Source organism: Spermophilus citellus, assembly GCF_964194105.1.
Source record: "Spermophilus citellus genome assembly, chromosome: 15".
NCBI lineage: Eukaryota > Metazoa > Chordata > Mammalia > Rodentia > Sciuridae > Spermophilus > Spermophilus citellus.
In genome coordinates this window covers 67,170,332-67,187,806 of record NC_138195.1, presented here as the reverse complement: position 1 = coordinate 67,187,806, position 17,475 = coordinate 67,170,332, and the positions used below count along the sequence as shown (strand labels likewise).

The 17,475-nt window shown below is 50.0% G+C and overlaps 2 protein-coding genes across 2 annotated transcripts; one reads left to right on the top strand and one right to left on the bottom strand.

The window, feature by feature from the left end:
• Positions 1–1,043: 1,043 nt before the first annotated feature.
• On the top strand, positions 1,044–3,768 carry FRAT2 (FRAT regulator of WNT signaling pathway 2). Its single transcript, XM_081268704.1, has one exon. It carries the CDS (start codon positions 1,484–1,486, stop codon positions 2,417–2,419), a length of 936 nt encoding a protein of 311 aa, XP_081124830.1. The 5' UTR covers positions 1,044–1,483; the 3' UTR covers positions 2,420–3,768.
• Positions 3,769–13,857: 10,089 nt separating this feature from the next.
• Positions 13,858–16,688, bottom strand: FRAT1 (FRAT regulator of WNT signaling pathway 1). The gene has a single exon (XM_081268040.1). The coding sequence runs from the start codon at positions 16,323–16,325 to the stop codon at positions 15,492–15,494; it is 834 nt and encodes a 277-aa protein (XP_081124166.1). The 5' UTR covers positions 16,326–16,688; the 3' UTR covers positions 13,858–15,491.
• Between the last annotated feature and the right edge of the window lie 787 nt (positions 16,689–17,475).

Below are 17,475 nucleotides of genomic sequence, written 5' to 3'. Positions count from 1 at the left end.
GTCTAAGGACCCATAAGGGGGCCAATTGGTTTTGGTTATCTAAGGGAAAATTGGGCCAGTCCTGAGTTGAAAATTTTATCAAATTTTTGGGCTTGATATCTGGGGTCAGGCTGAGGGTGTCCAAATTGTTGAGGAGGCATTTGAGAGGGGAGTCTGCCCGCAGGGAGGAGGCACCCCCTATGGTGCAATGAGGAAGGGTATGATATGTTGACTGGAGAGGTGTCCCACTTGAGCCAAATATTAAAATAGGACCTCAGGCCTAGGATTCGGGAGTTATTGGTATCCGCCAGTGAGGGAACCCAGAGGGCGGTGGGAGCTATGGGTCGCCTGGAGCCAGGCTTTTTGGAACTAGAGAAGGGGAGGAGGAGACCCAAGTCCGAGGAGGAGAGGGGATTTACCAGTTCTCAAGGTGGCCAAGGCCGGTAAGGAAGGGGAATGACTCCAAGAGGACCACTACAACTGTGAAGGTCTGGGTGGGGTGTATTCCTCTCCACGAAACAACACAAGGACTGCCTGACAATCGCCGGCCAGTTCCCTGTTACCGAGCCTCAAGGGTTTTAGGAGTCCGGAGAGGGAGACTCACCCATTTGTAGGCCGATGGTGGATGTGAAGAAGTGGTCTCCCCTCAGGTGGTGATCTCCGGCGGGATGGGGGTCCCGCTTAAAGGCAGGGGAGCCCCATCTGAGTCAAGGCACCAATGAAAGCAGATCGATCACACTGGAAACAGAGGTTCAACCAAGAGATTTATTGGAAACAAGGAGATGGCTGCCCGCCCGCTCAAATGGGGACAGCAGCCACGCAACCATAGGTTCGTTGGAGGACTGGCACCAGCTGATCAGGCCTGAGAATTCAAAGGGGCAACGCTCCCTTTGTGGGATCCTGCTATTGGCTGGAGGAAGGCGGGCAGGTTGAGTACTGCATAGTCAATGGCCTGGTTGTCGCTAGGCGGGAATGGGTGGTGAAGTGGAAAGGGGCAAGGCTTCTGCCAAGAAATGGAACTTAGATTAGTCAGAGGAAATGGAAACTCCCTTACACCAGACAGGACCCATTCCACCTTCCTTAAAAGTGTGCCTTCTTCACTCGCGATTCCCTCCTCCCTTCCCTGCCCCCACTTCCATACTGCAGGCTGGCCGGTGTGGCCTGCGTCCTCAGCGCAGGGGTGGGTGACTGCAGAGAGTTAGGCTGAACGCAGGGCGGGCCCAAGCGGTGCTGACACGTGGGGAGGGAGCAGGCGCGGCGGAGGAGGGGTTGGGTGTGTGGGTGGGTGTGTCTGTGAGTGGGAGAAACCAACTGTGGCCGCCCGGAGTGCATATCTTTTCATAGTGCTGGGGGGAGCCGCTCAGGACGAAAGTGGCTACCACGCCCAGGAGCCCCTCACAGACAGATAGCCATCACACACCTGAGAAGGCTCTGGCTGCGGCCAGGCCCTGCCCCGGAGTCCCGCGCTCTGGCGTCTCCTCGCGCTTCACCCCGGCTAGGCACAATGGTAGGGTCCACATACGTCATCCATTGTTTACAAATCAACCCGAGCCGGCAGGATTCCGGCTCCCCCGGTTGCAGGCGCAAGGCGCTACAACCCCGCGGACCCGGCTTCCGCATCCCCCAGTCCCCGGCCTCAGCTTCAGCCTCCGCCCGGCGCCCCGCGCCTGCCGGTGCCGCGGCCCGCCGAACCCGCGGGCAGCCGAGCCACCGCGACGCCCGCAGAGCTTCGGGTGCCCGGGAGGGGGCCATGCCGTGCCGGAGGGAGGAGGAAGAGGAAGCCGGCGAGGAAGCGGAGGGGGAGGAGGAGGACGACGACAGCTTCCTCCTGCTGGAGCAGTCGGTGACGCTGGGCGGCTCGGGCGAGGTGGACCGACTGGTGGCCCAGATCGGCCAGACGCTGCAGCTGGACGCGACTCAAGACAGTCCGGCCTCCCCGTGCGTGTCCTCAGGCCCGCCGCTGCAGCCCCCGGCGGCGCTGCCGGCGGACAAGGCCCGGTCCCCGGCCGTTCCTCTGCTGCTGCGGCCCGCGTCGGCCGAAGCTGGGGGGCCCGCGCCCCCGGGAGCCCTACGCTGTGCCCTCGGGGACCGCGGTCGCGTGCGGGGTCGCGCTGCGCCCTACTGCGTGGCGGAGCTCGCCTCAGGCCCCAGCGCACTGCCCGGGCCATGCAGGCGAGGATGGCTCCGTGGCGCCGGCGCCTCCCGGCGCATTCAGCAGCGACGGTGGACCCAGGCCGGAGCACGCGCGGGCGATGACGACCCCCACCGCCTCCTGCAACAGCTCGTGCTGTCGGGAAACCTCATTAAGGAAGCAGTGAGGAGGCTCCAGCGAGCCGTCGCCGCGGTTGCGGCCACCAGCCCCACCGGTGCCTCTGGGCCCGGTGGCGGACGCAGCGGACCGGACCCCGTCGCCCTGCAGACCTCGAGCGCCTTGCTCTGACCCTGGCCCCCTGGAGAAGGAAGAGGACGCCGCTGCGTACTACTCTGCGTCCTGCTCCCATCAACCCTGATCTGAAGCCTCGGCCTCTACTCCTGGGAGCGACAGCTTAGGCTGCACGCAGGCGCTTGGAAAGATCTTAAACCCAGAAGTGGAACCGGCCCGGGCAGTATGGTGAAATGCACGGACCAAGGCACGTCCGTGTCGCGTGAGAATTTCCCCGGTCACCCCGGGCCAAGGACCTGGGATAAACTGGGGGACCTATGGCAGCTACTTGCATCCACTTGTACCTGACCTAGCCCTTGTGGGCATCGTGTGCTTGGATTGTTTTAAAGATAGGGCTGGAAAGGGGCGGGAATCGCGAGAGCTTTCTAACAATACTTGAAAACTAGTGATATGGATACATTTTCTCGTTATTTTCCGGTGGAGGAGCTTACTGAAAATGGTGCTATAATTGCTGTGCAGAGAAATTCTGGGTTGAAGAATATAAAATCTTGGCATTGGGTGGGTTGGCATCGCCTCCTTTCTTCCACTTAATCCGTGGCTGGAGGAGGTGGGAGACTCCACTTACGGAATGGGAGGGAGGGGCATAGTTTCGAAGTTGGGAGAGTTAAATTTGATTGTGGACTTTTAAATGACTTGACCTTGCCACCCGTGGTTGAAGGTCACGTTTATGCTCTAAGTGAGAGGCAGTGGGGTTCCTGCAAGAGCTAACTCACCCTTGGTGTCTTTCTCTCCAAGAAGAGCTCTGTCTTGTGCTTTGCCACCGCTTGGAGTCTCCTGAGGACACACAGGCAGGGAGGGACGTGTGAGAAGAGTTAGTTGCTTTTTCTGTGCTTTCCTCTTTCCAGAACTCCTCCTCTTGCAGGGCTACTCTTGGCCATGTCATTAACTTTCTCAGAAACGGTCATAAACAATCTCCTGTCCTCCCAGCCGACCTTTCTTACTCTGCCCTTTCTGTGGGGTTGGATGAAGGCCCTGGACGCCTTTCTGCTCTGTTCTGGCCCTCTGGAGTGGTGGGCCTGAGCCTCTGCAGTTCCTCATGCACAGTTATTTTCCTCCTGCCTGCCAGCTCTTCTTTGTGAGTGACTGAAACTTTTAAAAATGTGACTCTCCTCTAGGAGAAACTGCTGGCTTTACCCTTGTGAAACTTGATGGCACTTTAGTAAGGTGCCACCCCCAAACTTTAAGGTAGCTAAACCAGTTTTTTAAAGATTCAATGGCTTGTTCATCCTCCAGATGTAGCTATTGACTGTACACTTCGCAACGGAGTGTCTGAACTTGTGGTGGTCCTGATTTATAGGATTTCTTAATTAAAATGTCTGCTGAATAAATTTGATTTTTGTTTTGGAGCATGGTTTGGCTTTTTGTTGGAAGATGGGGAAGGGAAATAAAAGCCTATAGGGCATACCCTTATTAATGAAGAATGCACTTAGAGTAATTAGAGGGACCTAGGTAAATGGCTGGGGCTCACCATTGTATCCTTGTAGAGTTGCAGCCCTTGAGTGCTCCTGGGTTAATGTTCTGCACAATCAGAAAATTGAGTCCAGGTTTTTAGGAGCTGCCAGGTGGGCTCTTACTCCTTTTGTGGAAAACATATTCCAGAAACATTTTCTGGACCGGAGGGCAAAGAAACACTGGGTCTAGAGGGAGATGGGTTTTCATTTTTTTTTGTTGTTGTTGTTGCTAGGGATTGAATCCAGAGGTGCTTTACCACTGAGATACATTCCCAGCCCTTTTTATTTTCACTAGATTCTCACTAAGTTGTTTAGGGCTTCCCTAAATTGCTGGCTTTGAGCTTAGAATCTTCCCACCTCAGCCTCCTGAGTCACTGGGATTACAGACATGTACCATATGTGCCACACCACTGTGCCCAGCAGGAGATAGGTTTTCCTCTGAATTTTTTTTGTGTGAAGAATAGCAAAGCCTGCCTATTTTCTCCTTTTAAGACTAACTCCTTGGAGCTATAGCCTGAGGGAAGAAAAACAGTTTTAGCTGGACATAGTTGCTCACCTGAAATCCCAAAGACTTGGGAAGCTGAAGCTGGAGAATAGCAAGTTTGAGGCCAGCCTTAGCAAGTTAGCAAGACTCTGTCTTAGAAAATAAAGAAGGCTGGGGATGTAACTCAGTGGGAAAGCACCCCCTGGGTTCAGTCCCCAGTGCCAAAAAAAAAAAAAAAAAAAAAAAAAGTTGGGGGGAGTGTATAGTGATTTATTTAGTAGTTGTAAAGATGGCTTGGTTTGAGCTGGCAAGGATTGTGTTTGACCTCATGAGGTGGTCCCCTCCTCCGCCCCTCAGCCCCGACTTCCCTGGGGCAAATAGCCTTTGCTGAGCCCCTTCCTACTTCCTGTCTGCCTTTCCAAGGAAAGCTTGGGGGCAGCCCCCGCTCTGCCTGTCAATCCCCTGCAGGACCTTTCCTGCCCTGCACCTCTTCCACACTATGCCCTGCAGACAGCTGGTTAGTGCTTAGTGACTGGGGCGTGACTCAGTCCTGCTGCTTACCAGCTGTGTCTGATGAGCAAGTCACTGCCCTGAGCTTCCCCCTTTTCTCATTTATAAAATGGTAATGCTTAGTAAGGTAGTTGGGAGGGTTAAATGAGGACCTGAGGTGTCTGGGAGACTTAAGTGTTCGAAACATAACTGCTAATTCTTTTTTTTTTTTTAAATCTCTTTTTTAAATATTTATTTTTTAGTTTTAGGTGGACACAATATCTTTATTTTACATTTATGAGGATCAAACCCAGTGCCTCATGCATGCTAGGTGAGCGCTCTACCGCTGAGCCACAACCCCAGCCCCCATAACTGTTGATTCTTGGCACTACCACATGGCTTTATATGCCTTGAGGTAAGCCCCATATTTCCATTTTATAGAAGACACTGAGGCTTAGGAAATTAAGGGATTTGCTTGAAGTTACCACCTCTTAAGTGATGGAGCTGGAATTTGAACTTGGATAATCTGACTATAGCTTCTCCTGCTTTCCTCAGTTAGGTCTTTGGGTTTTATTGTACCACTTACAGGAAACTCTTTTTTTTTTTCTTCCCAGGGGTTTTACCCCTGAGATACATCCCCAGTCCTTTTTTTTTTTTTTTGGTGTGTGTGTGTGTGTGTGTGTGTGTGTATGGTGCTGGGGATTAAACCCAGGGCCTTGTGCATGCTAAGCAAGCACTCTACCAACTGAGCTATATCTAGAGCCCCTAAAAGACTTTTGGACACCACTCTCACCCGTGTTGGATTTCTTGGAGTTCTTTGGAACATCCCACAAACTTTGACCCACCAATACTTCAACACAATAGCAAACTTTTCTTGTGCATCAGCCACATATCTGCACAGTATAGGAATCTGGAATGAGGCAGGGTTGAAACATCCTGATAGAACTCACAGCAGATTTAGACACACAGACCTTCGTATGAGGAAATAGGCATTGCATAAGAGCGTCCCAGATAACAAATGCCATATGGCTGTTTCCTTCAGAACTGAGTCACAAGTCCTCTGTAAGATGAGGATTGGGCCAAGAGAGATCTCACTCAGGGCAGATACCCTGGAGGTTTGCAACCTGACTGGAACAGCACTCAGGAATATAATAGAAATGAGGACTGCAACTAAGGAGAAAAGATCTATGGAATCTGAGCATCTAAGAGGAGAAGGGAACTGAGTAGGGAGGAGAAAACACTCTGGTGCACACCTTTATATGACTCTAGGACTTGGTGGTAGGGCAGGAGTTGAACTCAGGCTCAGATTGAACCTCATTGACTCTCTTACCTCCTGTCTGAGCCTACTCATGTTTCTTTGCGGGGGTGGGGGGGCAAGGATGAAACATTTATTTTTTTTAGTTGTAGATGGACACAATATCTTTTATTTTATTCATTTTTTTTAATGAGGTGCTGAGGATAGAACCCAGTGCCTCATACATTCAAGGCAAGCGCTCAGCCACTGAGCTACAACCCCAGCCCAAGGATGAAACATTTTAATCTGTTGGTAGCACAGGACACTGTACAGGGAGCCCTCAAAGCTCAAAGATTTGCCCTCCAGATTCTAAGAAAGTTCTGGAAATAACTAGATTTGCTAGTCTGTCCTCCACCAGTGGAGGGGGAAAACATTGTGGTCTGCCCTCATGTCATTTATAGATCCAGTCCTAAGCACAGTTCTTCTAATTCACCAGTTCTTCAGGTTGAAAACAAGCCAGTCTTCTCTGTACTCTGCAGAATCACTGCCATGAATAATGTTCCTGTCAACTTGGATGTAAAAGCTGTCTTGGATGGTTACACTTGGATGGCTTAGAGTCTGTAGGGACTATGTCCCTGAACATCACTTAGCCAGTCTTCTCAACATCTAACCTTTCCCAGACCATGGCAAACACTGGCCCTGAGCATGTATTTCACCAGGCCAAAGAAGAATGGATGGTACTTCAGGTCAATGTAGTGTTCCTTAAGAAGGCCTTCAGAAGCCTACATGGATTTCAGACTAAGGAGGTGGAATCCCTTCTCAAAATGCTTGATGACCTCTCTCACAAGATCCTGCTGGACCCTGATGGCCTTGATGGTAATGAAAATGTGCTCATCGTTGGCCTTGGTCCTGTCCAGCTGTTTGGGCTTCAATCCACATTCCTTTTCTCACACCCCCTAGTCTTTGCTACTGATCCAGCCATTTGCAAAGGCTATAGAGTGACTAGCCCCAGTCCTAGGCCTGAGGAAGTGTGTCTGTCTAGGAGGGAAAGGCACTTCCCAGGTGTTGCATCAAGTGATAGCCCATTCCTAGTACTTATGACTTTGGCTTAGATATCCTTAGCTGGACATAGCTGAGAGGACTCCATCTTCTGACAGGGTCTGTTGCCTAAGTTCCTCTAATAACATTGCAAGTGTTAAGCCCAGAAGGATTGAAGCAATAGGGAAGTGGCAAGAAGCTGGGTATGTGTGTGTAGGTAGGGAGGGTTGGTTCCGAGGTTCATGTGGGAAGTTACAAGGGCAGCAACCTGGTGTCTCATAAATAGTAGTTGGAGGGAGATCAGGGTGACAAAGATTTGGCAGTTAAAACTAAAAAGTGGATAGAGGCTGGGAGATGTTGGCAGGTGGGCAGTGCTAGCTAATGTGCTTAGCACTTACCCTGTACCAGGCTCTGTCCTGAGCACTTTACCACTTTACCAGCTCATCAAGTCTCTATGTGAGGAAGAGAAGAATACCCAGAAGGAGCAGACAGAAAGTAAGAGTAGAACCAACGGAAGCTGTAGGCTGAACTGTGGGGGTGGGGAGGTATGTCTACAGGTGTGCATGTGTGTCTACACACAGGTCCATCTATGTCATCACCGTGTATATTCCCTGTGGTCAGGCTACAGGGGTCCAGGGCATGGTCCATCAGATCCTGCTCAGTGACTTACTTTCATTGTCTGTTTTTGAACACTGGAGTTAATTCAGCTTCCTTTTTAAAAAAACCAATCCATTAAGTAGTGTATTTTGAACATCTGCATTAGTTCCTCCTGTCTTCAACCCAGCTGAAGAGAAGTACTATTTGGCGTGCATCTGGAGAAAGGGCCTTTTTTTTTTTTGGTATCCAGGATTGAACCCCAGGCACTTCACCACTGAGCCACATCCTCAGCCCGTGTTTATATTTTATTTAGAAACAGGGTATCACTGAGTTTCTTAGGGCCTCCCTAAGTTGCTGAGGCTGGTTTTAAAATTGCCATCCCCCTGCCTCGGCCTCCTGAGCCATTGAGATTGCAGGTGTATGCCACCATGCCCAGCTGAAGAAACTGTCTCATGACTCCAGTGGGGAAGATTTCACCAATATTGAGCTGTGGAATCTAATTTAGATAGGTGAGACAGAAGCAGGCCAAAGGCAGGGCAAAGGTAACAAGATGATAACCAACTTGTGGTTTATTTTAACCCACCCAAATCAATAAGTCAAATAAACTGCCTGAACAGCCTACCAGTGGGGGGTTGTGAATTTTACCTCCTATGAGTCAGTTAACAATTGACAAGAGGAAGCAGTTAAACTCCGTGGTATCAGTTTTAGTTTTCATTCTATTGCTGTGTAGCCACAGAGGATTCATTCACACAAAACTCACGGAAACATGCAGCTGTCCCAGGCATGAAAGGTTGCACAAAGTTGCTTCAACAGCCAATCTGTCAGGTCTGGGCCTTGCTGGGGTAGGAGAGTTTGTGACATAGAGTACTGTCCTGTGGGACATCTATACCTTCAGCCCCCCATGAGCCCTGCTCTTTAAACATTCTCAGAGTGAGGACCCCTCCTCCAGATGGTTCTTTGGAGCATCTTTAATTTCTCCCTGTCTTCCGCTGCACTGGGTCAAACACTGTGTCTCCTATTAAGCAAATCCCTCCTTTGGCCCTGTTCCCCTTCTTTGTTTATCTATTTATTTTGCGGTGCTGGAGATCAAACCTAGGGCTTCTCTTAAAGTAGGCAAGCGCTCTACCACTGAGCTACCACCCCACCTTCTGTTTTCCCTTTTGGGCATCTTCTTCAGACTTCTAGGCACCTCAGCTCATAGTCTGTCCTGAGCACCCCACTCCCTTAGCCTCCAGCACTCTGTTGCAATTGCTCCATTTGTTTGCTCTGCAAATATTTATCAAATGCCAATATCCAGAGGTAGTTACTAAATGCAGCTATGTTTCAGGCAGTGGCCAAAGCATTTGTACTAGCATTACCTCAATGAATCCTTACAACAACCCAAGGAGGCAGGGACTTTTATTATTCCCAGCCTTATTAGGAGGACCTTGATGTTAGAAAGGTGAGGAGATCTGCCCAAGGTCACAGGAAGGAGCTTTAAAGAAAGGAGGCAGGAAGTCTGGTTCCAAAGCCCATATTTTCATGGCTACCTGATACTGGACTGAGGCCTTTGGGTTTTCTTTTTTTCTTCTTCTTTTTTTTTTTAATATAGTAGTATTCCTGCTCCCCACACCCCCCACACTGTGGGTTTTCTTTTCAAAATATCTCTCTTGTCTTTTCCTCCCCCTTCTCACCCAGACCTTTATCGCCTGGTGCCTGGATGTTGTAACAGCCAGTCACAAATCTGCCTGACCATAAAGGTTCCCCCTCAGCCCCAGTCCATTCTCCACACCATGTGGCCTGCCAATCTCCCTAAAACATCCTCTTCATCTTGTCATTCCTCTGCCATCAAAGAACATATAATCTCTTTGAGAAGAAGGCATGCACATATGAGCCCCTGAGATAACTCTATAATGGCAGTAAATAACAAGAACAGGGAGAACAAAAGGAACTCGAAGGTCACTTTCTGTGAATAAACTGCACAATTATAGACAGGAGTGGACAGGGCAGAAAACCTGAACTTCAGCTGAGCATTGAGCATGGACATGGAATTAGAACGGGAAAGTTTTCTAATAGAAAATGGGGGTCTTACAAGCTGGTCCCAGGCTGTCCTCTCTGCACATCCTACCCCCCTTTTTAAAAAGTATTTTTTTAGTTGTAGATGGACACAATGCCTTTATTTATTTTTATGTGATGTTGAGGACCGAAACCAGTGCCTCACACTTGCTAGGCAAGCACTCTACCACTGAGCTATGACCCCAGCCCACACCCTATCCTTTGAGATATTCCTACTGCTCCTACTCCACAAGTTCCAATCCTAAACCAGGTATGGCTCTAAAGTGACCTCTGCCCTGTTCCCATTGAATCTCTTCTGGACTGAGTATTTTTCCCACTAGGCTTTCTTTAATGTTTACTTATGCAATTGGGGTGTGTGATCAAGACCCTAATTTGACCTTCAGAAGAAAGAGATTTGTGCTTTTTCAGAAGCAGGTTAGCAGTCATGGTTGGTAGTATACACCTACTCAGGAGGCTGAGGCAGGAGAATCCCAAGTTCAAGGCCAATCTTGGCAATTAGTGAGATACCATTTCAAAAATAAAAAGGGCTGGGGCTGGGGCTGGGGTTCACTTGCCTGGCATGTGTGAGGCATTGGGTTTAATTCTGAGCACATAAAAATAAATAAAGGTCTATTACCAACTAAAAATAAATAAATAACAAGGGCTGAGGATGCAGCTCAATGGTAGAGCACCCTGTGTAGAATCCTCATTAGCGAAAATATAAAAAACAAACCAGGTTAGGGGTTAGGGCGTAGTTTAGTGGAAGAGTTTTTGCTTAGCATTTGGGAGACCCTGGGTTTAATCTCCAGCACTAAAAACATAAAAAGAAAAGAAAAAGACCCCAACAAGGACATCAACAAGGACAACAAGAAAAACAGAGACTCATTAAGAGGCAGGATTTGTGGGTAGTGGTGGTGCACACCTATAATTACAGTGACTCAAAAGTCTGAGGCAGGAGAATCAAGTTCAAGGCCTGTCTTAGTAACTGTTGGAGACCCTCAGCAATTTAAAGCAATCCTGTTTCAAAATAAAAAATAAAAAGGGCTAGGCACATAGCTCAGTGGTAAAGTGCCCTGGAGTTCAATCCTCAGAAAAACAAAAGAGGGGGAGGTTCTTATTTTCTTCTTTATTTTTCAGTACTGGAGATTTTACTCAGAGCCTCGAATATGCTAGGCAAGTGCTCTGCCACTGAGCAATATTCCCAACAAGAGGTACAGTTTTTCCACAAGACTTAAAGACTGCAAGTAATGGCCTTAATTCAATACCTTCTAGGATTGATGTTTTATTATTTGCTCTTTGTTTCCAATACAATATATAATTAAATCTTCACACAATTCTAAGGCTCTATGCTTTGTCCCATTTTGCAGATGAATTTACTGGTATTGAGTTTATGGACCCTTCCCTGAATCACACAGCTAGCAATAGAGGGCTGCTTGTAGAACCCAGGCTCGTCTCTTATATCTTTTGGGAAATATTGTTATGGGCAGGTCATTTGCTCTCCCTCCAGTTATGGATGAAAACAATGCATGGGAGAGTTTTTCTCCTTTGCCTGCACCAGCTTGTACAGTGTTCAAATGGAGTGCACCTTCAAGTGGAAACCTCTCTGGGCTTCCATCTCTAAATGAGGCAGTAGCACCAGACTGCCAAACCCTGAGCTCTCCCAGGGCTGACGTTCTGTGATTACTGAGCATTGGTGAAAGAGGGGGGAGCTAATTGAGTGAGTAATTTGGTTGCCAAGGTAACTCTTTTCTGATTGGAAGGAAGGGATCACAGGGTTCAATGCAGACTTTGCTGGATAGGAAAGTGGTGTCTGATCTTCACTCCATGTTTCAGCTTCTGAGCTGGAAAAAGAAAGGGAAAGAGGAAAATAAAAAAGGATAAAAATTGAATCCAAATATAGTAGCATTTATTCCTAATTTAGAATGAAATCTTAGAATGGCAGACTTTGGAATCCTCTAAAATTATAAGGTGTGGCTTTTTTTTCCCCCTAAATTACTTGTTGCTTGTCAATTGACCCACATCAGCTTATTTTAAAAATGTTTTTCATTCGGTTTGTAGCTTTGGTCTTTCATCTCACCTTAGCCATTTTCTGTAGCTAGCTGTCTTCATAGGATGCTGAACATTTTGTAAGAAAATGGATATGGAACACTTGGCATTTCCTAGCTCAGTCTAGGCACCTGGGGAAGAGTTTTCCAGGGTTCCAATGGAACTACCAATTTGGGCAACTGCAAGGGTGTCATTAATATTATACTGTATGTGCAGAATTGTGCAGTGAACATCGATGCTGAATCCTCTAAGATGGTGTCAAGTTATTGGAAAGAGGCCTCAACTGTGAGCCCATAGACCTGAATTCCAGACTCAATTTGATCTCTGATTTCATAAATGACTTTGGTGAGTCACTCTGCCCCTCTGCCCTGCCCAATTCCCCAGAATAATTTTGCATCTATAAAATGGTCTAATATGACTGGGGGTATATCTCAGTGGTGGAGCACCTGCTTAGATTCCTTGAGACCCTGAATCTAATCCCCAGCTTGTGTGTGTGCATGTGCGTGCGGCGCATGTATAAACATGCATGCACATACGCACACACACAAGCCTAATAGCTTTGAAAGATTATTTGTAGAAGTCCTGATTTTTATTCCAAAAAGGATTTTGGGGTGAATAGTAAAACTTGGCAGGAAGTTTTAGAGCTGAACAGTTACAGGATTCAGGATTTCAAGTGCCTTATACAAAGTAGGTATTGGTTTTCTCCAGTTTTCCTTTTTCAAGGATAGGACTGTACTATGTAAACCTTAAGTTTGGCTTTAGCATTCCAGAAGCCAGCATAGTTAGTGCAGTGACATGGAATCATGGACAGTTGGGGAGGGAAAGCAAGCCCTGGATTGCTTCTAACCCTTGACCTCTGAGATCCTTCTACAGCTAAGAATCTGAGCTAACTCAGGACCCCATGCTAGGGGTCCTGACTACTTTCTCTGCATGCTCAGTGCCCAGAGGTAGAAGCCCACTGTATTGCTGGCAGCTCCTTTCTCAGTTTCTTCTAGAGCTTCCATAATCACTCTTCCCTTGTTGGGTAACATGAGACTGAGCACACCACAGCCCTTTCTGGGCATATAGTGGAAAATAGCTGTCTAGGTGTATTCTGGAGGTAGGTGTTCCTCAGAGACCATCAGCCCCATGTATTTGAGAATGGGACAAATGAAAATGAGTCAAAATGGGAGATAGAAGCCAACCATGGTAGTACTTGCCTGTAATCCCAGCTTGGTAGGCTGAGGGAGGAGGATCACAAGTTCAAGACCAGCCTCAGCAACTTAGCAAGACCCTAAGTCACATAGTGAGATCCTGTCTCAAAAAAAAAAAAAAAAAAAAAAAGGGCAGGTGTGTGTGTGTGTGTGTGCCATAGACAATAAGAACACAACTCATAGAGTACTCTCTCTCTAGAAAACAGTTTTGGCATCTTGGCTTATACTGTTTTATGAATAACTGAGGATCCAGTTAGTTGGCCACAGAGGCTGAGCAACTTGCCCAAGATTCCCTCTCTGCTTAATAAGTGGACTTGTAACACCAGGTACCCTGTCACTCAACCTGGCTCCTTCCTTGTATTAAAGCAATGGAAGGAGAGCGGTAGAAAGGGTTGCTGTGTCACTGAAGGGCCAGAATGGTAGTAAATGTGCCAAGAGCAAAGAGGGAGGAGCCCTTTAATAAGCTCTCAGCCACTTTTCCCACCACCAGTCTTGCATCTTGAGCAGCCTCCTGACCAACAGTCCACTTAAATGACCACAGTAGAAGGAAAAAAGAAGTGATAAGCTGCTCCAGCTGCAGTGACTGATGGATCTAACATCCTTTGCCAACAGACAGAGGCAGCTTTATAACACATTTGCCATCCCTAACTATTAATCCAAAAGCTGTGAGGTTTTGGTGAATGGGATTGGTCCAAAACCTGACCTCACTTTCATTTAATTTCATGCCAGCATTGATACACACCCAGCTGAGCAGACCTCAGTCTAACTAGTGAGCTGCTCAGACACAAAGGCGCTCTAATTACCATCCGCACGCCAAGCTGACAGGGATTTCAAGTGTTTTCATGTTTATGGAGATCTGAGAAGTGTGTTCTGTACAGCTTCCCCCACTGGTGGCAAGTACAAAATTAAACCAAACAAAAAAAACAACACATTTATTCAAAACAGGTCTTTCAGTTAAGTTAAAATCCTATAATCAGGATAGCCACGATTCCAGACACTCCGGTGCGAAGTGTAGATATGTCAACAACCACATCTGGATGCTGAACAAGCCAATGACTCTTTATAAAACTAAAACAACAAAACGGTCTCAGCGCCCTCAGAGGGAGTGAACAGTATGTTCCATGCACTTCACCATGATCACAATGGCAAAGCCTGCAGCTTCTCTATTTGGAGGGTCACATTTTCTACTCGGTTTCTTTCACTTACAAAGGCGAGCACGGCTGGGGGAGGGGCAGGGGGAGGAAATCAACTCTGTCTACCCAGGGAATTGCAGCTGTTATTGCAAATGGCCCTGGAGAGCCCATTATAAGATGCTGTGTGAAGCTGTGTCCCTTGAGTGCCTGTCACGTGGTGCATTGCTAGGCCCTCGACCCGGCCCCCAGAATAGTCTGCGCCACCCGCTTGAATAGGGGAACAGAGCCGAGGGGGTGAGGAGGGACCCTGGACCACATCTCAGGACATTTTCCGTGAAAGCACGGAGCCCGAGCAGGGGCGGTGGCCACCCGCAGGAAGCACAGGCTCCCAGCACCTCTCTACTTCCCCACTCATGGTGGCGGTGGCGCGCAGTGTCCTCAGGAGACTCAAGCACTTGCAAAACACTGCGCTCTTCTCCGAGCACAGGCAGACCCGGTTACCCTCCCTGCAGGAGTCCCGCAACACAGTGCGCGCCCAGGAAAACAGTGCCCTTGAACTCTAGGAAGGACAGGCCGGCAGCGAAAACACACATTAGAGAGGACCGAAAACACACATTAGAGAGGACCGGGTTCATTCCACACCTCGCCTTACCCTTCCACCACCCAACACGCCCGCCGCCTCCTACCATACCGGTCTGTGGCTACAGTCCTCACCCAGCACCCTGAAAACTGCAGTCAGTTGCAAAGAGAGAGCAGAGGAAAAAAAAGGTTACTCCTATTCAACCCCAAGAGAGTGTTTTCGTAGTACCACATTTTCTATATTAAAACCAATACCCCCCAAAGTCACGAGATGATATTTTAAGTGTCGTAAAATTTCGAATCCGGTTGATTGGGGTAGATTCCTGAAATTATCGTCTACTCTTGTCCCCTTCTCTCGAAGTGGATCAGGAACCAGCCCTGAAAAGGTAAAGCAAGTAACTGGGACCATGCTCCCGTCGTTGTGAAGTTTGGCGATCCTGAGAAGTGTGGCCCGTGGCCACGTGGTCACCCGGCTGGCCCCAGAGGCTGCGCAGAACCGCACACTGCGCAGTCGGGTCACAGGTCACGCCAAACAAGGAGTCCTACTGAGTGTGAGCTTGGGGTGCGCTCTGTAATATCTGCCTTAAATAGGGCTAATGAAATCCTGGATTGGGGCCCTCGACCTCAGTTCCCCACGAAGACATTGGCGATTTTTTGGTTCCCAGTCTTTGTTAACTTATTTTTTTCTACTTCTGAAAGCGAGAGTTCTCCACTAGTCTGAGAAGGGTCGCAGCCCTCGAGGGAATCCCTTGTCCCATAGTCAGAGGCTGGCGCTGTGGCCACCTTGGCTGTTAGCTGCCAGGGACAAGAACGCCGTCTGTGGCTCTGAGTTGCGCCCTCCTCCCGGACGCACCAGGATCACTGCAGGCCGCTCTAGGGCTTCGGGGCGAAGGGGGCTCGTGCACTGGGGCCGACAGAGGACCCAGGAGCCGGTGTTGGGGAAGCTTTGCATGTAACTGCAGACGTCGCGAATGAAGCCTCCTGACTGCCTCCTTGATGAGGTTTCCCGAGAGCACGAGCTGCTGCAGGAGTCGGTGCGGATCGTCGTCGCCAGTGCAGGTGTCGGGTTGGGACCCGCGTCGCTGCTGCAGTCGGCGGGACGCGGCAGCACTCCGTAGCCATCCTCGCCTGCACGGGCCGGTCAGAGGCTGCGGAATGCCCTGTTTGCCAGCTCCGGGAGGCCCATCAAGGCCGGGCTGAGAGGACAGTGGGGACAGCGCGCTTGGGCCTGAGGAGAGCTCCGCCACGCAATAGGGCGCAGCGCGACCTCGCACGCGACCGCGGTCCCCGAGGGCGCAGCGTAGGGCTCCTGGGGGCGCTAGCCCCCCAGCCTCGGCGGACACGGGCCGCAACAGCAGCGGAACGGCCGGGGACCGGGCCTTGTCTGCCGGCAGCGCCACCGGGGGCTGCAGCGGCGGCCCCGGGGGCACGCACCGGGAAGCCGGACTGTCGTGCGCCGCGTCCAGCTGCAGCGTTTGGCCGATCTGGGCCACCAGTCGGTCCACCTCGCCCGAGCCTTCCAGCGTCACCGACTGCTTCAGCAAGAGGAAGCTGTCGTCGTCCTCCTCCTCCTCCCCCTCCGCTTCCTCGCCGGCTTCCTCTTCCTCCTCCCTCCGGCACGGCATGGTCCCCTCCCGGGCACCCAAAGCTCTGCGGGCGTAGCTGGGGGCTCCTCTACCGGCGGGTTTGGCGGGCCGCGGCACAGGTGGGCCCGGACCGAGGTTGAAGTCGGGGCCGGGGCCGGGGCCGGGGTCGGGGTGACGCGAAAGCCGGGACCGGCCAGGCGGTCGCGCCGCGCGCCGGCAGCCGGGGAGCCGGAATCCTGCCGGCTCGGGTTGATTTGTAAACAATGGATGACGTCCGCGGGCCCTACCACAGCGCCGAGCCGGGGGGGGCGGTGCGGTGCCCTTCGTGGGTAGGGTTCCTTTAGGGCTGGGGTCTAGGGTGAAGTCTGACTGCCTCTGCGCGCTACACCTCTGCCTCTGTTTGTTCGCGTGCAATGGAGTGCTGATCGTGGCTCCCTCAGCTGGACGTGATTGGCATTCCAGAAGATAGATACCCTGGCGGACGCCGTTGGTTTCTTCCACACACAAGCACACACACTTCCACACACTTCCATACACTCCTCCTCTCCGTACGTCAATTCGTCTGGTTTTAGCATTTGCGCTTTTGAGGTCAGGTTGCCGGCGTCAAGGCGAGGGTGGCAAGAGAGGGAGTCAGACTAGGAATCGGTGTGCCAATTATGGAAACGAGGCTGACAGACACGAAAGGAGGAAGGGGACCGTGTCCTGCGATGGGGGTGGTGGAGTTGGAAATGGCAAAGAAAGGACACAGATGAATGTTTCTTGACTGGGAGCTTGGGAGTGTGGGGGACTGGACTGGGGTTGGCATTGCTGGAGAGGAGGAGATTGCCCGTCTTTGGAGGAGCTGTGAGCTGGAAAGTTTTTAGAAGAACGCATTAATCCAATGGGGGAATATCTTTCCTGAGGGGTTAGCAAGAGAGGAAAATGATGTGTTTGGATGAAAATGAAGCCACAGGCCATCTTAACCCTTCAAGATACCGTGGTTGATTTAATGGTTAACCGAGACTTCATTTCTTTTTCCTTTTTCTTTTGTTCTGGTGACTGAATCCAGAGGTGTTTTACAAGTTAATTACATTCTCAGTCCTTTTTATTTTTTATTTTTGAGACAGAGTGTAAGTTTCTTAGGTCTCGCCAAGCTGCTGAGGCTGGCCTGGAACTTGCAATCCTCCTGCCTCAACCTCCCGAATCTCTG